Source organism: Siphateles boraxobius, unplaced genomic scaffold (genome assembly GCF_051911475.1).
Source record: "Siphateles boraxobius isolate OS27281-9 unplaced genomic scaffold, OSU_SipBor_1 74, whole genome shotgun sequence".
Taxonomy (NCBI): Eukaryota; Metazoa; Chordata; class Actinopteri; order Cypriniformes; family Leuciscidae; genus Siphateles; species Siphateles boraxobius.
In genome coordinates this window covers 603361-625702 of record NW_027509202.1, presented here as the reverse complement: position 1 = coordinate 625702, position 22342 = coordinate 603361, and the positions used below count along the sequence as shown (strand labels likewise).

At 38.6% G+C, this 22342-nt stretch overlaps 1 protein-coding gene across 1 annotated transcript; it reads left to right on the top strand.

The window, feature by feature from the left end:
• The first annotated feature begins 284 nt into the window (after window positions 1-284).
• LOC143724471 (interleukin-6 receptor subunit beta) lies at window positions 285-21693 on the top strand. The gene is made up of 18 exons (XM_077217533.1): window positions 285-505; window positions 624-683; window positions 1521-1556; window positions 1639-1743; window positions 1827-1935; window positions 2670-2797; window positions 10270-10400; window positions 10588-10729; window positions 11564-11646; window positions 11720-11827; window positions 12537-12645; window positions 14437-14619; window positions 15937-16035; window positions 16115-16255; window positions 18826-18966; window positions 19527-19611; window positions 19695-19776; window positions 20476-21693. The coding sequence occupies exons 2-18, from the start codon at window positions 632-634 to the stop codon at window positions 20752-20754; spliced, it is 2013 nt and encodes a 670-aa protein (XP_077073648.1). The 5' UTR covers window positions 285-505; window positions 624-631; the 3' UTR covers window positions 20755-21693.
• Window positions 21694-22342: the final 649 nt, after the last annotated feature.

Here is a 22342-nt window from a genome sequence, read left to right as displayed (position 1 = left end):
CTTTACTATGTTTCATGTGTTAACATTAGTGAAGTTAACATGAACTAACAAAATTTCTACAGCATTTATTAATCCTAGTTAATGTTCACCTCAACATTTACCAATCGGTTACGTTAAGTTGCATCAGTTTACGTTATGAACATATATTTGGATTAATTAGCATTAACATTGAAGGTCATTGCTAGTTTATATATTAAACGTTAACAAACGAGATTTATTATTGTAAAGTGGCACCAGAAAAATCATATTACGCTATTTTAAATTACTGTTTAAATATTGCAGTTTTTCCGAACAGGCCCTTTTTTCCAGATAGATGGCCGATAATAAATGAAAGCTCCTGTCGATTCGTTCAGTTCGACTGAATTCAACCACACGTGAAATGGAAGGAAAGAGTCAAAGGAAGTGTTTTTCTGCAGTTTCATCTCGATGTTATCAGTGTTCCTCTGAACCCGTGAGAAACCGTAAGAGACACAAACCCACAGAAGCCCAGCGTTTCCAGCAGCATGTGAGCGAGTTCAGTCCATCAAACCAAGATTTATATCAGTTAAAGCCTGTTTTCTTTGACTGTTGAGGTTGTTTTTCATGCTTTTATTTTAAAACCACTTCACATTTGTTCTTTGCAGATGAGAAAATGTGCGGCAGAAGATCTGTGTGTGTGTTGATCTGTGTCTTCTGCTTCTGTTGTAAGTAATCTCTATCTCTGGTGTGTTTTCTACAGCGCTTTAGGCTAGCCTACACTTTATTTTAAGGTGTCATTGTTACAGTGTAATTATATTTAAATACTGATTAATAATAATTAACAGCACAACTATAGGGTTAGGGTAGGCTTAGGTTTTGGTTTAGGGTAAATTGCATGTAATTATGAATAAGTTACTGTTATTAATATGGTAAGTACATGTAACATATGTAACAAGGACACTGCAAAATAAAGTATTACCGCACTTTATACGGTATAGTTTCAAAGCAGAATAACAATCAATTATGCACTGAAAAAGATTCTTAAATCAAGACATTTACTTGAGAACTAAAATTACAGAAGATAAAAAGAAAAAAGAATCGAAACTATAAGGGACTATATGCTTAATATCTAACAATGGCGTCAGAAAAATAATCTTGTTTTCCCTTTGAATTAAAATGTATTTGAGAACAGTTCATATTTTTGTGGAAGTTTGGGGTAAGTTTGCTCTTTAAAAAAATAATTGTATTCATTAAGGACAGTTAATAACGCTTTCTGATCATCAAAGAATCCTGAAAAATAAAATGTATTTGTTTCCACAAAAATATGAACTGTTTTCAACATTGAAAATAATCATATGTTTCTTGAGCATCAAATCGTCATACAAAAAATATTTATTTTGTTTAGTGAATGTTTAGATATTTAGAGTAAGAAAATAATTTTTGCAGTGTGCAAACTTGCTGTAAAGCAGCTAGAAAAAGTGTCATTAATTAGATTAAATCAGTTCAGTGTTGATTCAGTTTTGTTCAATAACTTAGTAAAGTTAATCAATTATGATTTGCAGGTGCTTTGAAGAGAAAGCCTGTTTTCAGCATTCAAGGTAAAAGTCCGTTGTTGACACGCATGTGCATTAAAAACATTCTAATACATGAAGTGTGTGAGTGAATGAAACTGTTTTCCAGAGCTCACGGTGACCGGGAAAGACCTGAAGAATTGTGGGAAGAATGTGTGTGTGATGTCCGGCGCTGACTGTCCCACAGAATCTGATGTTCCCACTGCAACTCCTGGTGCGATCGCTTTAATGAGCCTGACACGGTTTATCCTCATATCTGCAGCTGGTTCAGGTTTAATGTGCATCTTTGTTCTCTAGAGAGATTTCTGAACACGTCCTGCCACTTTCTGTCCCATGAGGAGTCGATCACCTGCCGGTGGATTCAGATGAACGACGTCCGAACGGAAAACACCTTCATTTTCAGACGGTAACGGTTTCATTTCATCAGTACGGCATACTTTAGAGTCGGATGCATCCGAAACCTATCGAAGCTTGATTCCACCATGGGATAAAAATAGAAAAGGTAATGGCAAATTTTTATCTCACAATTTTGAAAGTTTTCTCGCAATTGCGACATATAATTCTGACATATAAACTCGGAATTGCGAGTTATGTCACAATTATGAAAAATAAACTCACAGTCGTAATTCTGAGAGAATTGCAAAATATATAATCACAATTCTGCAAAACAAAGTCCAGTCGAAATCCTTAGAAATAGTCAGAATTGCAAGTTATAACCAATTGCGAGTTATAAAGTCACTCTGAGAAATTAAGTTGGAATACTTAAAAATAAAGTTGCAATTCTGAGAAACTCAAAATTGAGAGTTATAAAGTCAAAATTCTGATATATAAAGTCGTAATTCTTAAAAACAAAGTCGCAATGTTGCGAAACAAAGTCACACATTTTGAGAAACAAAGTCACACATTTTAAGAAACCAGTGACTTTTTTTCTCAAAATTGCGAGTTTATAGGCTGTCTCACAATTCTGACTTAACTTTATAACTCCCAATTGCAAGACAAAAAATCAGACTTGTGCAGAAAGTCACAATTATTTTTTAATCCCGTGGCAAAAACAAGCTTCCATAGAAACCTCCATTAGACCAAAATAAACTAATCCGTCTTGATACGAACTGACATGCTAATATAATTTTTGTTTTATAGAACTGACGTCTACTGTCCTTCCATTTTAAATTTCTTTTCATGTTTCAATTTAACCATAAAGTCAAAGAGCATCTCCAGCCAGAAAGAGTGGTTTTCAGACGTCTATCCAGTGATCATTGAGGAAATCGGTAAGATAAGATTACAGCAGGGGTGTAGAAAGTACTGAGACTATGTATTGAAAGTTAAAATACAGAAACTGTCTCACAACTTTAAGTCAGCTTAAAGTCAAGTCAGCTTTATTTGTACAGCGCTTTAAACAACACAGATTGTTTCAAAGCAGCTTCACTGTAATAAACAGGAAAATAACTGAATCAATAATGCAAACTTCATCAAATTTGAGACAAATTCCATTTCCGCGGTAAAGTGGCTCTACAGAAGTCAAGAGTCATTATTCAGATCAATTCAGTTCAGTGTTGATTCAGTTCAATAACGGTTAATGTTGAAAAATTTGTCTATTATGAAACCAAGTCTTTATAAGTAAGTACCTACCCAAAAAATACTTGAGTGAAAGTAAAAAAGTATCTGCATTTGATTTTACTTAAGTTTTAAAAGTTAAAAAATTAAACCTGTTTCAAAGGTTTTTAATGAGGTTCCATTAAAGTTCGGGAGGAGCACGTTCAAATGATCTATCCAATCAACATGTCATCAGCAATTAACATGTCTATCCAATCAGCATGAGAGGAGGCCAACACCTGTATATACAGTCGATTTGATGGGTTGTGATGTAATGTTTTTATTTTTTATTAAAAAATAAAAACGTAATTGCGACTTTTTATCTCGCAATTTTTTTTTATCTCGTGATGTGATGTGAGGGGTTGAGATGTGATGTGATGTGATATGGTGGGTTGAGATTTGATGGAATGTGATGTGATGTGATGTGATGGGTTGAGATGTGATGTGATGGTTGAGATGTGATGTGATGTGATGAGATGTGATGGGTTGAGTCATCCTCTTTTATATAGCACTTTTAACAATGTAGATTGTTTCAAAGCAGCTTTACAGAGATAAACATATAACTTAAGGTAACAGAGATTGGTTTAGTTTTATAGTGGTTCTTGAAAAATGTTTTTTCCAGCTAAAGTTAGTTTTGATTTATCCACTTCCGTCTAAATGATCATTTGTTATTAAATGCTAAGCAGCCTAACATTGAATTATAGAAGTCTATAGAGTGTTAAGTGAATGCTAGGTCAAAGAGATGTGTTTTTAGTCTAGCTTTGAACTGACAGACTGGGTCTGCTTCCCGGACAATGTTAGGAAGATTGTTCCACAGTTTTGGTGCTAAATAGGAAAAGGATCTACCGCCAGCAGTCGATTTAGATATTCTAGGTATTATCAACTGGCCAGAACTTTGAGATCGCAATAGATGTGAAGGACTATAATGCGTCAAGAGCTCGCTCAAGTACTGGGGAGCTAAACCATTTAGTGCTTTGTAAGTAATCAGCAATATTTTAAAATTTATTATGTTTAATAGGGAGCCAATGCAGTGTTGACAAGAACCGGGCTAATATGGTCGTACTTCCTGGTTCTGGTAAGAACTCTAGCGCTGCGTTTTGAACTAGCTGTAGTTTGTTTATTAAGCGTGCAGGGCAACCACCCAGTAGAGCATTACAATAATCTAGCCTTGATGTCATGAACGCATGAACTAGTTGTTCCGCATTTGTCATTTAGAGCATATGACGTAATTTAGATATATTTTTAAGATGGAAGAATGCGGTTTTACAGATACTAGACACGTGACTTTCAAATGAAAGATTGGTATCAAAGAGCACACCCAGGTTCTTAACTGACGACGAAGACTTAACAGAGCAGCCATCAAGTGTTAGACGGTATTCTAGGTTATTACGTGTGGAAGTTTTGTCCAATAATTAGAATCTGTTTTTTCAGAATTTAGTAGTAGGAAATTACTAGACATCCAATGTTTTATATCAACTATGCATTCTGATAATTTTGTGAATTGGTGAGTTTCGTTAGGTTTGGAAGAAATATAGAGCTGAGTATCATCAGCATAACAGAGAAAACTAATTCCATGTTTCATAATGATATATCCTAAAGGTAGCATGTACAGAGTGAACAGCAGCGGTCCTAGTACTGAGCCTTGTGGTACGCCATACTGAACTTGTGATCGATAAGACATCTCTTCATTTACTGCTACAAACTGATAGCGGTCAGATAAATATGATTTAAACCATGCTAGTGGAATTCCACTAATGCCAACATAGTTTTCTAGTCTATTTAAGAGAATGTTGTGATCAATGGTGTCAAATGCAGCACTAAGATCAAGTAACACTAATAGAGAGATACAACCACGATCGGATGATAAGAGCAAATCATTTGTGACTCTAATGAGAGCTGACTCAGTGCTATGGTGCGGTCTAAATCCTGACTGGAAATCCTCGCAGATACCATTTCCTTCAAGAAAGGAACACAGTTGTGAGTATACTGCTTTTTCTAATATCTTTGATAGAAAAGGTAGATTTGAGATCGACCTGTAATTGACTAATTCTGTAGGATCAAGTTGCGTTTTTTTTAACAAGTGGTTTCATCATAGCCAGCTTAAAGCTTTTTGGTACGTATCCTAGAGACAAAGACGAATTAATGATGTTAAGAAGAGGATCCATGACTTCTGGAAGCATCTCTTTCAGTAGTTTAGTCGGTATAGGGTCTAACATACATGTTGTCGATTTGGATGAATTAACGAGTTTGCAAAATTCTTCCTCTTCTATGGCAAAAAATGAATCAAATTTTACCTCGGGGAGACTATAATGCACTCCCTGATGCGATGCAGTAGTAGACGTTTGCAAAGTTATAATTTTGTCCCTAATATTATCAATCTTATAAGTGAAGAAGTTCATAAAGTAATTACTGCTGCGTTTCTTGGAAACTTCTGGGCTTGAAACTTTCCTTTTCGTTAGTGTAGCCACTCTTTCAAATAAATACCTTGGATTATGTTTATTCGCTTCTAATAGGGTTGAAAAATAAGCAGATCTAGCAGCTTTTAAAGCCTCTCTGTAAGCAATCGAGCTCTCCTTCCATGAAATCCGAAATACCTCTAGTTTTGTTTTCTTCCAGTTGCGCTCCATTTTTCTGGCTGCTCTCTTAAGGGCCCGGCTGTGCTCGCTGTACCACGGTGTTGGACTATTTTCTTTAATCTTTAAGCGCAACGGAGCAACTGTGTCTAAAGTGCTGGAAAGGAGTGAGTTAAAAGTTTCTGTTGCAATATCAAGTTCTTATAAGCTATCTGGGATGCTGAGACAATGAAACTGATTAGGAAGATTATTGATAAAGCAATCTTTAGTGGCAGAAGTGATAGGTCTAACATACTTGTAACACGGAGTTGGCTTTGCAGCCTTGGCTAAATGTAATTTACATGAGACTAGATAATGATCTGAGATGTCGTTGCTCTGCTGCAGAATTTCAACAGCATCAACATTGATTCCATGTGATAATATTAGATTAGAGTATGATTACGACAATGAGTAGGTCCTGACACGTGTTGTCTAACTCCAATAGTTAAGAATGTCTTTAAATGCCAATCCCATTGCATTTTTTTCATTATCTACATGTATATTAAAATCACCAACAATTAGGACTTTATCTGCAGTCAATACTAATTCTGATAGAAAGTCAGCAAATTCTTTGATAGAATCTTTATGGTGCCCTGGTGGCCTGTATACAGTTGCCAGAAGAATTCTCAAACTTGATTTGTCGTTTACATTATACATTTTTACATTAAGCACCAACACTTCAAAAGAAGTATATTTAAAACTAGATTTTTTTTTTGTGGTTTTGAAAATATTACTATAAATTACAGCAACACATCCCCCTTTGCCTTTCAGGCGAGGTTCATGTTTATAACTGTAATCATGTGGGGTGGACTCATTTAAAGTAATGTAATCGTCTGGTTTTAGCCAGCTTTCTGTCATACACAGCACTTCTAGGTTATAATCTGAAATAATTTCATTAGCTATGAGTGCTTTTGAAGTAAGGGATCGGATATTCAGCAACCCAAGCTTTATCGTTTGTTCATCTGTATTATATCTATTTTTTATTTGTTGAATATCAATTACATTTTTAACCTTAGATCGGTTTGAAAGTTTTTGGGGTTTCCAAATTCGGGGAACAGACACAGTCTCTATATGATGATATCTAGGTGAAAGAGGCTCTATGTGATGGGATTTATCTGACCTTGGTGACGCAAGGCCGCTAGCAGACAGTCGGTTTAGCCAGTTTGTCTGCTTCCTGACCTGAGCCCCAGATTGTCATGTTTTGTCTCTAAGACTATGAGACAAATTACTACAGAGAAGAGCAGCACCATCCCAGGAGGGATGAATACCATCTCTTTTCAACAGGTCAGGTTTGCCCCAAAAACTTTTCTATGAATTCTATATTATTTTGCGGATGCCACTTAGACAGAGATGTGATGAGATGTGATGAGATGTGATGAGATGTGATGAGATGTGATGAGATGTGATGAGATGTGATGAGGTGTGATGAGGTGTGATGAGGTGTGATGAGGTGTGATGAGATGTGATGAGATGAGATGTGATGAGATGTGATGAGATGTGATGAGATGTGATGAGATGTGATGGGTTGAGATGTGATGTGATGGGTTGAGATGTGACGGAATGTGATGGGTTGAGATGTGATGTGATGAGTTGAGATGTGGTGATGTGATGTGATGGGTTGAGATGTAGTGTGATGGAATGTGATGGTTGTGATGTGATGGAATGTCATAGGTTGAGATGTGATGGAATGGGTTGAGATGTGATGTGATGGGTTGAGATGAGTATTTCCTTCAGGGTCGCATGGAGAGGCGAGGCATCCAAAGCACATCGACTGACCACAGGGGTTCCCCAGGGTTCAGTCCTTGGACACCTCCTCTTCTCCATTTACACCACATCACTGGGACCCATCATACAGGCACATGGTTTCTCTTACCATTGCTATGCTGATGACACCCAGCTCTACCTCTCATTTCAACCAGACGATCCCACAGTAGCTGCCATTTCTCTAGCTGTCTGGCGGACATCTCGGGATGGATGAAGGAACATAACCTGCAGCTCAATCTGGCAAAGACTGAGCTTCTCGTTCTCCCTGCCAGTCCGTCTCTACAGCACGACTTCACTATCCAGCTAGAGTCATCCTCCATCACCCCATCAAGGTCGGTAAGAAATCTTGGAGTAATCTTTGATGACCAGCTAACCTTCACAGACCACATTTCAAAGACAGCTCGATCATGCAGGCTTGCAATGCACAACATCAGGAAGATCAGGCCTTTCCTAACCCTAACTGAGCATGCAACACAACTTATTGTCCAGGCCCTGGTTATTTCTAGGCTTGATTACTGCAATGCTCTTCTAGCTGGACTTCCATCATGTGTAACTAAACCCTTACAAATGATCCAGAATGCTACTGCTCGTCTTGTCTTCAAAGAGCCCAAAAGGTCCCACGTCACTCCTCTGTTCATCTCCCTGCATTGGCTACCACTCGCTACTCGAATCATGTTCAAGGCGCTGACACTTGCTTACAGATTGACCACTGGCTCAGCTCCCTCCTACTTTCACTCGCTCCTACGGGTCTACATCCCTACCAGAAGCCTACGATCGATCAATGAGCGACGGCTCATGGTACCATCACAGCGAGGCACAAAATCACTCCAGAACATTCTCATTCACGGTTCCATGCTGGTGGAATGATATCCACCCACCGTCGTCCGGAATGCAGAATCCCTGACAGCATTCACAAGACAACTGAAAACTCATCTCTTCTGTGAGCACTTAACATAAAAAAAAATAAAAAAAAATTCTTGAAATCTTCGCTTGTCTGGTTTATGCTACTCTGAGCAATGTTTGAACTTTGTATTCTGAGCACTTCTTGCGTTGTTTCTGCCTCTCCACGATGACTCGCTTGGTTTAATCCTCAAATGTAAGTCACTTTGGATAAAAGCGTCTGCTAAATGACTAAATGTCATGGGTTGAGATGTGATGGTCTAAGGCCGACTTACTCGATCTAATGGCGGTATTCGAATTAGCGGTGAAGGTCTCGCGCGTGGTCCGTCTTTTCTCGTGGCAAAGGGATTTTTGATTAAATACAATACATTTTCTCATATGTATTTACTCGTTATTTCATCTGACTCCATAAATGAAAAAAGGCTTTAATGATATCTGTGCATCATTAAATGTGAGCGAATGTTTTACTATTCTTTTAAACTCTTGAATGAAAATGTCAAAGTCAATTAGAATAATCAAATATCACAATTTAATATGTCAGGTAAATGTATCATTACAATTTCATAATCAATGCAAAACATCAAATGCTCTAGAACAAAGAGGAGAAATGTTTACCCGACAAAGAACTACATGAATGATGAGTCTCGGCGAACCTCAGCATTCACAGGCTGTTCTGCGATACAGAAAGGCCCAGAGCTCTCGTTGCGTTTCATTGTATACCTAACCGTGGATATTTGCATTCAGAAGTTTACACCTTTTGGGGGTGGGCTAGAGACCACATTCCTTTGTGTGCCAGTTATCTCTAAACTCCTAAAACCTTATTACCTCTTGATTTACTTATTTGGGAATGAGACATTTGTACCAGTCGCACTGTGACATTTCAAATAACAACAAACATGTATAAAATCCAATGATATTCATTCATATTGAATCATTTTGATTCTTGTGTGAGTTTGGGTGATTTCTGCCAGGATGAAGAATGGGGGAGAGAAATGTAGATTAGGAGGTAAGTCAGACCTTTGTCTCAATAGTGCACGAGGGGGAATTCAAATGTTAATTTCCTTTGTTTTCAGAGGACAACTCTCCTTTCCAGTCTTACAATGGAATGTGATGGTTTGACATGTGATGTGATGGAATTTCATGGGTTGTGATGTGATGGTTGAGGTGTAATGTGATGGAATGTCATGGGTTGAGATGTAATGTGATTGGTTGAGATGTGATGGTTGTGATGTGATGGTTGAGATGGGTTGAGATGTGATGGGTTGAGATGTGATGGAATGGAATGTCATGGGTTGAGATGAAATTTGATGGAATGTGATTGGTTGAGATGTGATGGTTATGATGGAATGTCATGGGTTGAGATGTCATGGAATGTGATGGAATATCATGGGTTGAGATGTAATGTGATTGGTTGAGATGTGATGGTTGTGATGTGATGGAATGTCATGGGTTGAGATGTAATGCGATGGAATGTGTTTGGTTGAGATGTGATGGTTGTGATGTGATGGAATGTCATGGGTTGAGATGTGATGTGATGGAATGTCATGGGTTGGGTTGAGATGTGATGGGTTGAGATGTGATGGGTTGAGATGGTTGAGATGTGATTGGTTGAGAAGTGATTGGTTGAGATGTGATGTGATGGGATGGGTTGAGATGTGATGGTGGTTTGTGATGTGATGGATGTGATGTGATGGGATGGGTTGAGATGTGATGTAATGGTGGTTTGTGATGTGATGGTGGTTTGAGATGTGATGGGATGGGTTGAGATGTGATGTGATGGTGGTTTGAGATGTGATGGTTGATGGGATGGATTGGGATGTGATGTTCTTGTGGTGTGATGGGTTGTGTTGTAATGTGTCTGAATGTTGTAGTTCAGGCTCCTCGGCCGGTGATCACGTCTGTTGACGTCACAGACTCGTCAGTCAACGTCACATGGAATGGAGGGACAATAACTAAATGCCGAATGCGCTTCAAACGCCTCAACACAGAATCGTGGACAGAGGTCAGAAATGACAGAAATAGCTTGAAAATGTTTCTGTTGTGTGGGTGCTTATTTTGTTTTATTTAATTGATTTTTTTTATATCATCTTATTTTACTTAATTTTTATATTTCACTTTATTAGATCTCTGAATCCGGGTTGATGATGCTTGAGATGCTCATTGAAGTAAATGCTTCTGTTTCATGTCAGACTGCAGATTTCCCCGCCTCTCTGTCCATGATTGAGGGTTTACAGGCCTTCAGCGAGTATCTTCTCAGCGTCTCCTGCGTTCATGATCTCAGCCGGTGGAGCGACTGGAGCGTCGAGACACGAGTAAAGACGTCAGAGAGCCGTGAGTGACCCAAACAGAACTGAGGAGTGGCCCTGAACTTTGTTTATTAGATCCAGTATCTGAATCTGTTCAGGCTTCTGATTCTGATTTTACTCACTGTCACTTGCTTTAAAGGGATAGTTCACCCAAAAAGGAAAAATAGCCCATAAATTAACCACCCTCAAGTCATCCTAGGTGTATATGACATTCTTCTTTCAGACGAATACAATCAGACTTGTATTGAAAAATGTCCTGGCTCTTCTAAGCTTTATAATGGCAGTGAATGGCCATTTCTGTTTGAAATCCATAAAAGTGCATGTATCCATCATAAAAGTGCATGTATCCTCATAAAAGTGCATCTATCCATCATAAAAGTGCATCTATCCTTCATAAAAGTGCATCTGTCCATCATAAAAGTGCATGTGTCCATCATAAAAGTGCATGTATCCTCATAAAAATGCATCTATCCATCATAAAAGTGCATGTATCCATCATAAAAGTGCATGTATCCATCATAAAAGTGCATGTATCCATCATAAAAGTGCATGTATCCATCATAAAAGTGCATGTATCCATCATAAAAGTGCATCTATCCTTCATAAAAGTGCACTTTTATGATGGATGGATTATATAACTTGTTTTATATAAAGAAGACTGTCATATACACCTAGGATGACTTAAGGGTGAGTAAATTATGGGCTGATTTTCATTTTTGGGTGAACTATCCCTTTAATGTAACTACATCCACACAGACTGAAGTTTCCTAGTGTGTTTGAATCTAAACCTATAATGCCCGTCTTCCTGCTGTCGTGTTCTTCTCCATAAACTTACGAGTTCTCTGGCTTGTGTTCGCAGCGCCGTCTGCGCCTCTCTCGCTCAGTTATTGTGTGGCTTCAGATGTAAACTCTGGGCTTCGGCGACTGCTGCTTCTCTGGAAGGTAATATTCTTATGATGTGTTTGTGTATCGTCTCTCACGTGCCGTCAGTCTTCAGTCGTGTGTGTTTCTGAAGGCTCTGGACGTCACAGATGCTCGAGGACTCATTCGAGGGTATGAAGTATCTTACATGCCCACCAAACAACCCTCCCTAAAGAAAACCATCCACACTGCTGAGCTCAAGGTAGATTCTGTTTATTTTATTGTATTTTATTTAAAAAAAACTTTATTTTAACCTTAAAGTTTTTATTATTTTTATTTTATTTATTTATTTTGTATTTACATTATTTGTCATTGGTTTATTTGTAGTATTTTTGGTTTATTTGTAGTATTTTTTATTTATTTTAATTACATTTATTTCATTCTATTTTATTACATTATTTTGTTAATATTTAAATTTTACATTTTATTAATACATTTTATATTTTTATTTTATATAAATATATATATATATATATTAACAAGAATTTTCCCAATATGCATTTAATTTTTTTAATTGCATTTTTAAAATTATTTTTAATATATTTATTTATTTTTTTATTGAATTTTTAAAATGATTTATTTATATTTTGTTAATTTTCTTTTTAAATTCTTTAATTTTATTTTAAGTGGAGAAATGTCTACCCATCAGAATTTGAAATATAATTAGGATAATTATCATTATTATAATATAATAATAATAATAAAATAAGTTTTTATTTATTAAATATATTTTGTTTATTTTAATTTTTAAATTTTATTTTATATATTATTTTTATATTTATATTATTTATATGCATTCATGAGCATTATATTAGAAGTCTATTTAGAAATGAACGAGAACTTGTTGTGATTGTGATAAAGTGTCAGGTTGTGTTCGATGGATAGAGGAATGAATGCTGTTGTTTCTGAAGGCAGTGGTTCTGGTCAGGCCAGAGGAACTCGAGGTGACCCTATGGGCTTATAACAGCGCCGGACACTCGCCTCCCCGCCAGCTCCTCATCGACACGTCTCGTTCTCACGGTGAGACCCGTCGTCTCTCGTTAGTGTGATTGTGCTATTTTATTAAACGTGCCTTACCTATCAATTATGCACTAGAGATCATTTCATACACAATGGTAGTTCAAAGTGCTTTACATAAAAAGGATTTTAAAATAATCAAAAAAGATGCATAAGAGATAAAATACTGGATGCAAAATGCATTAATGGGATAGTTCACCCAAAAATAAAAAATAGTCATAAAAGTGCATCTATCCATCACTCACAGCAGCACTTCTTTCATGGACAGATGAAGGATAGATGCACTTTTATGATGGATAGATGCACTTTTATGATGGATAGATGCACTTTTATGATGGACAGATGCACTTTTATGATGGATAGATGCACTTTTATGATGAATAGATGCACTTTTATGATGAATAGATGCACTTTTATGATGAATAGATGCACTTTTATGATGGATAGATGCACTTTTATGATGGATAGATGCACTTTTATGATGAATAGATGCACTTTTATGATGGACAGATGCACTTTTATGATGGACAGATGCACTTTTATGATGGATAGATGCACTTTTATGATGGATAGATGCACTTTTATGATGAATAGATGCACTTTTATGATGGACAGATGCACTTTTATGATGGATAGATGCACTTTTATGATGAATAGATGCACTTTTATGATGGACAGATGCACTTTTATGATGGATAGATGCACTTTTATGATGAATAGATGCACTTTTATGATGGACAGATGCACTTTTATGATGGATAGATGCACTTTTATGATGAATAGATGCACTTTTATGTTGGATAGATGCACTTTTATGATGGATAGATGCACTTTTATGATGAATAGATGCACTTTTATGATGGATAGATGCACTTTTATGATGAATAGATGCACTTTTATGATGAATAGATGCACTTTAATGATGGACAGATGCACTTTTATGATGGATAGATGCACTTTTATGATGGATAGATGCACTTTTATGATGAATAGATGCACTTTTATGATGGATAGATGCACTTTTATGATGAATAGATGCACTTTAATGATGGACAGATGCACTTTAATGATGGATAGATGCACTTTTATGATGGATAGATGCACTTTTATGATGGATAGATGCACTTTTATGATGAATAGATGCACTTTTATGATGGATAGATGCACTTTTATGATGGATAGATGCACTTTTATGATGAATAGATGCACTTTTATGATGGACAGATGCACTTTTATGATGGATAGATGCACTTTTATGATGAATAGATGCACTTTTATGATGGATAGATGCACTTTTATGATGGATAGATGCACTTTTATGATGAATAGATGCACTTTTATGATGGATAGATGCACTTTTATGATGGATAGATGCACTTTTATGATGAATAGATGCACTTTTATGATGGATAGATGCACTTTTATGATGAATAGATGCACTTTTATGATGGATAGATGCACTTTTATGATGGACAGATGCACTTTTATGATGGACAGATGCACTTTAATGATGGACAGATGCACTTTAATGATGGATAGATGCACTTTTTTTTTTTAAGAGCCAGGACATTTTTTAATATAACTCCGATTGAATGTCTGAAAGAATAATGTCATATACACCTAGGATGACTTGAGGATGAGTAAATCATGGGCTAATTTGAACTATCCCTTTAAAACAAATAAGAGTTGGGCTTTCATAAATAAGATGATAAACAGATGTGTGAATGTTTGAGTTATTCTGTATGATGCAGTGTTTTGTGAGTTGTGTAAGGATCTGGATGGTGTTCCCATCAGATGTGCGGTCAGTGAAGTCTCTCTGGGTTTATTCTGACGGCTCCTCGCTGCGGATCCGATGGGATTGTGACGTCACTGATGTAAACGTCAGCGAGTTCGCCATCGAGTGGAGCGCCGTCACGGACCCTGAACACACACACTGGCAGCGAGTCGACGGATCCACGCTCACAACCCGTCTCACAGGTCAGTGGAGGCTCTGGGATTATAAAACATGTGAAACCAAGACATATAACAATATTAATGTGTCCGGTGCACATTTAATCCAGCAAGAGAAATAAATAAGCATTGATATCTAATGCATTATGTGTTGCATATAACAATATTAATGAGCGAAACATGTCTGGCACACTTTTAATCCAACAAGCGAAATAAACAAGTATGATATCTAATGCATTATTTTAGAGCGTTAATATTTAAAATATAGTTTTATTTGTTAAAATTAGTTGGCAGCATTAGTTAAAATGAACTAACATGAACAACACAAGTTAATGTTACTCTCAACATTTACTAATACATTATTAAGATCCAACATTTTGATGTTTTTATTCATTAAAGAATCAGATTTTTATTAGCTAACATGAATTAAGACTATATTGCACATTGTTAGAACAACACAAGTTAATCTTACACTCAACATTTACTAATACCTTAAGATCCAACATTTTGATGTTTTTATTCATTAAAGAATCAGATTTTAACATGAATAAATACTGTAAGACTATATTGCACATTGTTAGTTCAACTATTGTTACATATAATATAAAGTGTTACCAAGATTTTTAACATTGTAACATTATTTTCATGGCTAATAAACTCAAGATTCTCATTACTGTAAAGGGAATTTTTTTTAAAATTATTTTTACTTTATTGAAGTTGTTTTACTTTATTTTTATTTAAAGATTAAATGATTGTATTATCGCATTTTGTTCACTGTATTCAAGTAAAAAATTACAGTATTAAAATACACCACTTCTTTAGCGGACACTTTAAAAAAGTGACTTAGAAATTAGGAAAATTTACCTAGCAATTATTATTACAGTAATGAAAATCTCTGAGAATTGCAACAAATCTTAAAAAGTGTCTTGTTTTCCAGCACTAATATCTGAACATTATTAAATCATGATACATTTACTGGAGATGCAAAATTACAGAAGATATTAAGTCTAGTTTAATTAAAAATGTATCAAAATTAATGCTTTAAACAAAAACAAATATCAGCCAATGGGCTCTGACAAATACCTTATTTATAATAAGTTTATTTTTCAAACTCACTTCATTTTGATTCATTTTTTTTATATCTTCAGTTATTTTGCTTCTCCAGTAAATGTATCTCGAATTAAGAATGTTTCTATATTTGTGCTCGAAAACAAGTGAAAAATACTGAGGGAGGAAGAACATAATTTCTGGCAGTGTTGTTAAAACATGACCTGGATATGATTTCTTGATATTCTCATAAAGGTATGAAAAATTGCTTCTAAATGTAATCTGCTGTTCTGTAAGGCCTCAGACAGGACGAGATCTACAACATCAGTGTGTTTGCCGTCTACGACTCTCTCTGTGCGCCTCAGGCCTCCATCTCTGCCGATCTACAACACGGAGGTAATGACGATGCCAGTATTAAAGCTTCACAAGCGCTTGACACATGTTGAGTTCCAGTATATCCTCTTGTTTTGCTCAGCTCTGCTGGATGTGGACCGGTTTCGTCTGGTGAACGTGTCGCGCTCGACTCTGGCGGTGCAGTGGACGTGGAAGGAGACGAAGCCCAGAGTAAAAGTGCTTCAGTACAAGCTCGTGTTGAGAGGAGAACATGGAACTGAGTGTAAGTCAGCTTCATTAATACAGCGCTTTAACAATATTCATATCAATATTCATATCAAACTGAGTGTAACAATATTCATATCAAACTGAGTGTAAGTCATCTTCATTAATACAGCGCTTTAACAATATTCATATCAATATTCATATCAAACTGAGTGTAAGTCAGCTTCATTAATACTGAGCTTTAACAATATTCATATCAAACTGAGTGTAACAATATTCATATCAAACTGAGTGTAAGTCATCTTCATTAATACAGCGCTTTAACAATATTCATATCAATATTCATATCAAACTGAGTGTAAGTCAGCTTCATTAAAGGAGAACTCCGGGCAATTTTTAAGTTAATCTTGATCGTTAGACCTTTGTGAGTACTGACTATAGAAAAAAAACGAACCGGATTGGTGTTTGCTACGCGGAGCTGCGACCGCGAATGCCCAGAGCTCCCACCCAGCTAAAACGGCAGTTATGGGGGCATCGACATAAAGAGCGTTTTTGAGCCTCTTAACAGACACAAAATGCAATTAAAATGTCTGTCCAACATGAACAGGGACCCTACATGTGAACAAGATGCGTTTAGCAACTTAGCCATTGTTTCAACTCACCTAAATAGTCTTTTAGACGGCAAGCTGTAGTCTCGCGCTGCAGTCCCGTGCTGTAGCCGGAAAAGGTCAACAATATCCAGGTGGGAGGAGCGTTGATCATGTGCGACGAGTCTTCGTACATGGAATGGCATTTTTCTTCAAACGGCCCCGCTGTGTTGAGTGTGTGTAGTCATCCTTGTCAAAGTGTTCACTGCAAATGCGGTAATCTTTAGTGCGTAGTACTTCTACGGGAGTTTGCACATCAAGTTGAAATACAACTAGCCACAAACTGCAGAATCTCGAGGTCATGGAAAGGAAGACGATGAAAATATAAGCTCTTATATTTTCGCATTCTGTTGTCACAATTCGGAAAGGCACAAACACGAACCATTTCTTCTTCACTTGTAAGCAACTCTGATCATAACTCGTCGCACATGATCAACGCTCCTCCCACCTGGATATTGTTTACCTTTTCCGGCTACAGCACGGGACTGCAGCGCGAGACTACAGCTTGCCGTCTAAAAGACTATTTAGGTGAGTTGAAACAATGGCTAAGTTGCTAAACGCATCTTGTTCACATGTAGGGTCCCTGTTCATGTTGGACAGACATTTTAATTGCATTTTGTGTCTGTTAAGAGGTTCAAAAACGCTCTTTATGTCGATGCCCCCATAGCTGCCGTTTTAGCTGGGTGGGAGCTCTGGGCATTCGCGGTCGCAGCTCCGCGTAGCAAGCACCAATCCGGTTCGTTTTTTTTTCTATAGTCAGTACTCACAAAGGTCTAACGATCAAGATTAACTTAAAAATTGCTCGGAGTTCTCCTTTAATACAGCGCTTTAAAAATATTCATATCAAACTGAGTGTAAGTCAACTTCATTAATACACTCAGTTTGATATGAATATTGATATGAATATTGTTAAAGCTCAGTTAGTCATCTTCATCAATACTGAGCTTTAAGTCAGTCAAAATGACCCGAAGCCCTAAAATTATACTTTTTTTTCCTTTGTCCAGAAAGCTTATATTATTTCATTTTGATACTATTTTTTCTATTTTTAAATCTATTTTTTTTACCTTTTAAATTACTAGATTTTATCAATACATTATACATAAATAGTAATTTAAGCACATTCCTCAAATTCTTTCAACTTAAATTCAAAATAACTTTTCATGCATAATCATTTTAATTCAGCTCAAACTATCTTACATTGTGTGTCTTTGCAGACTTCTTGTGTTAAATAAATAATATAAGATGATATTTCATGACTCTAGATGGCCTTATATCTCTATATGGAGTAAATGAGCTGTTCCTCTGGGTCCTAAAGTCAGTTTCTCTTCAGAATGCATTCAAACACATGTAGACTGTCTAAAATATTTTTTTTGGTAAAGTTTTCGCATTTTTAGTTTGAGTTTTGAGCAATTTTAGGGTTTTCTATGCGTACTGAAGCATTCCTCGCATTGCATTCATTCCTATGGGGCTCAAATTGACCCGCGAGGGAAGGATTTCTTACTTTTTTAAATTTCAACCACAAAACTTGAATACATTACTTTTTTTGTGCATTTGTGGTTCAAGTGTGACAAAAGTCCCGGGGTCTTGGACTCCTGATGAACACTCTATTATAAAATAAAAAAATAAAAACTGAGTTTCGGGGTAAAAAAGATAAACTTGATCCGCTGAAAACACCAGCATTAATGTGTGCATTTACACATTAGCATATGAGTACATTAATTATGCAAAATACAGGGTTCGTACAGATACTGTAAAATGATATTTAAGGATTTTTAAGGACTTTTCAAGCACTACTTTTTGGTTTTTCAAGGACTACAATGAGAGATCTTACTTATCAAACAATATTTTTATTATTTGTTGTGTATTCGTGCTTCAAGTGCGACAAAAGTCTTGGACTCCTGTGATGAACAAAAAATATTTCTGCGTCAAAATGCTCCGAGGGAAGGATGTGTTTAATCTCTCACTGAACGTGTTCTCTCAGCTCTCTCAGTGTTTCCAGATCAACATCAGCACTCGTTCCTCAAGCTTCATCCTAACAGCAGATACTCCGTCAGCATACACGGAGAAACAGCGGCCGGGAACTTCACGAAGGCCAGTCTGGACGTCAACACACCACTGATAGGTCAGAGGAGATGTTTTATTTAATCAATAAAGCTCTACACACCATCATATACACTGAATGTAGTGACATGTGATGGTGTTTGATTATTTTCACTGTGAGCTGAATACAGTTGGAAATACTGGTTAACCTAGGATGTTTTTCTTGAAATTGCGTGACTGTTTCTCATTGAGGGTCATGAACAAAGTTTCGACAATCTGATGTGTCGTGTAACGTTTGTACAAAACTTCAGTTAAGAGTTTGATGTTAGCAGGTCGATGTAATGGTTCACAGACCCAGAATTAAAAAGAAAATGATGTGTTATGACGTCAGTTTCTCAAATATCTCCTGAGGTACATTTATGCACTTATGCATACGCTTTTATTCAAAGAAATGTATGCTGTGTTTGTTAAGTCATGCATGTGAATTTTGCTGAGAATCAAATTGTACTGGAAAACAGTGTAGCACAACCTCAAGTGTCTTATTGCTTTTAGAAACCGGTCGAAGAATCAACAGATGAGGATAATGTTACAGCAAACATCATTTGTAAATCATTCATTCATGCATCTTTCTTTATTCGTCAGATTACGATGAGTTGATGAGATTTGCCATTCCAGTGGTTCTCCTGCTTCTCATCTTTGGGATATTCTCTGTGTCATCATTGACCGTGTAAGCACCGATCCCATGTGATAAATCAGTCTCACAGTGTTTGTTGTGGCTCCGGTAATGGCTCTGTAATCATTTACACACAGATGCAGGAAATATTTCCTCCCTGTCATCGCCAACCCGAGGTTCAGTCTGATCGGACGCTGGCTTCTCAACCCGCATCTTCAGGTCACTCGATGTTTTCCTTCGGTTTGACAATCATTAGTTTGAATTAAAGTTTCCCTATTATGCTATTTTGTTTATTTTTAGAACAGTTTCACATGCATTCAAGGTCAAAAAACACTAATTGCCTCATAATATCCATTACAGCATCAGCTGTTTTCTCTCAGTGTCTGAAACGCTTAGTTTGAAGATTCAGTCTCTCTAAGCTCCGCCTCTCTGAGAGCTGCTCTGCTGTGATTGGTCAGACACCAAACGCTCATTATCATATCTGAATCTCAGCTCTTGATCACAGTGATACGAACAGTAACAATGGCGTGGGTTATACCGTATCAATCTCAGAAAACAGCGTCTTCTCGACACTAACATCACAAACCAAACTCTTCCAGTCTCTGATACACTAGTGTTTGTGGGCGGAGCTAAGAGACACTCATCAGCCAATCAAGATTAAAGGCTGGCATTATGCAAATTGGCTACACACCTAGACTGGTTCAGCGGGAAGTGAGACTGAATTACTGACGACTCGTTTCAGTTCAGAATCACTTCTTTTGGAGACAAAAACACTTAATATTAACAGTGACATTCAATTACACGCTGCATGAAAGGGAATATCACAGAAAGCATAATAGGTGCACTTTTACTTTCTTACCAAAGTAAAATACAGTAAGAAAAGGCTGTTTCTGTAGGTAATGTGTGTGCTGTTAACAGGGCAGTGGAAAGATCTGTGTGCTGAAACTGGAGAGTTTGTTCCCGTTGGATGAGGAGACGGAGAAGAGCCTCATAGTGGAGCGCCGCGTGTCTTTAACATCAGAACATGACGACGTGATGTCATCAAAGATCTCGACGACTCTGGGGAAACACAACTCTGACGCACACACTCCCTGCAGTCCACCGGAGTACGTCGATTTACCCTTTTTAGCTGATCCTTCGGATTATGTTCAAAATGGACAAATTGTATCTCGTTTTTCTGAGAAAACCTCAGACTGAAATCTACATTTCCCGGCTGTGATAAACTAGCGATGCTTGTAATCTCGTCTGAATCGACAGCGGCGGTTTCTCGTCTGTATCAGGACAATCTCACACAACTTTCACTCGTTTCACGTTTGCATTTGCAGTGATGTAATAAGCAATATTTGATGAATTTGAATCCACATCATGTGTTAACAGAAGCGCCGGATCTCAACCTGAGGGCCTTACAACTATTTAAAACAAGGTTATACTGTCTTAGCATTGATTATGAGTCTACCATGTATCCTTAAAGCTGCAGTAGGGAGTTTTGAGAAAATGTTAACTTAGCCTGAAAATTTGAACAAGCACAACTTACAGGTCCAACCCTCTTGCTCTCTGCTGCACTACAGCCCTCCCCCCACAGCTCCTCCCTCCACAGCTCCTCCCTCCACAGCTCCTCCCTCCACAGCTCCTCCCCCACAGCTCCTCCCCCACAGCTCCTCCCTCCACAGCTCCTCCCTCCACAGCTCCTCCCCCACAGCTCCTCCCTCCACAGCTCCTCCCTCCACAGCTCCTCCCCCACAGCTCCTCCCCCACAGCTCCTCCCTCCACAGCTCCTCCCTCCACAGCTCCTCCCCCACAGCTCCTCCCCCACAGCTCCTCCCCCACAGCTCCTCCCCCAAAGCTCCTCCCTCCACAGCTCCTCCCTCCACAGCTCCTCCCTCCACAGCTCCTCCCCCCACAGCTCCTCCCCCACAGCTCCTCCCGTCACAGCTCCTCCCCCACAGCTCCTCCCTCCACAGCTCCTCCCCCCACAGCTCCTCCCCCACAGCTCCTCCCTCCACAGCTCCTCCCTCCACAGCTCCTCCCCCCACAGCTCCTCCCCCACAGCTCCTCCCGTCACAGCTCCTCCCTCCACAGCTCCTCCCTCCACAGCTCCTCCCCCACAGCTCCTCCCCCACAGCTCCTCCCTCCACAGCTCCTTCATCCACAGCTCCTCCCCCACAGCTCCTCCCTCCACAGCTCCTCCCTCCACAGCTCCTCCCCCACAGCTCCTCCCCCACAGCTCCTCCCGTCCACAGCTCCTCCCGTCCACAGCTCCTCCCTCCACAGCTCCTCCCTCCACAGCTCCTCCCCCACAGCTCCTCCCCCACAGCTCCTCCCCCACAGCTCCTCCCCCACAGCTCCTCCCGTCCACAGCTCCTCCCGTCCACAGTTCCTCCCCGCCAGCTCCTCCCCCACAGCTCCTCCCTCCACAGCTCCTCCCCCACAGCTCCTCCCTCCACAGTTCCTCCCTCCACAGCTCCTCCCCCACAGTTCCTCCCTCCACAGTTCCTCCCTCCACAGTTCCTCCCCCACAGCTCCTCCCTCCAGAGCTCCTCCCTCCACAGCTCCTCCCTCCAGAGCTCCTCCCTCCAGAGCTCCTCCCCCACAGTTCCTCCCTCCACAGCTCCTCCCTCCACAGTTCCTCCCCCACAGCTCCTCCCTCCACAGCTCCTCCCTCCACAGCTCCTCCCTCCAGAGCTCCTCCCCCCCACAGCTCCTCCCTCCACAGCTCCTCCCCCACAGTTCCTCCCTCCACAGTTCCTCCCTCCACAGCTCCTCCCTCCACAGTTCCTCCCCCACA

Excerpts from the sequence above, each read along its gene's own strand:
- LOC143724471 (XM_077217533.1), top strand. The coding sequence starts at position 632 with ATGTGCGGCAGAAGATCTGTGTGTGTGTTGATCTGTGTCTTCTGCTTC. Across the intron at positions 1,557-1,638 it reads GCCTGTTTTCAGCATTCAAG|AGCTCACGGTGACCGGGAAA; the intron begins GTAAAAGTCCGT and ends ACTGTTTTCCAG. Across the intron at positions 10,401-10,587 it reads ACACAGAATCGTGGACAGAG|ACTGCAGATTTCCCCGCCTC; the intron begins GTCAGAAATGAC and ends GTTTCATGTCAG.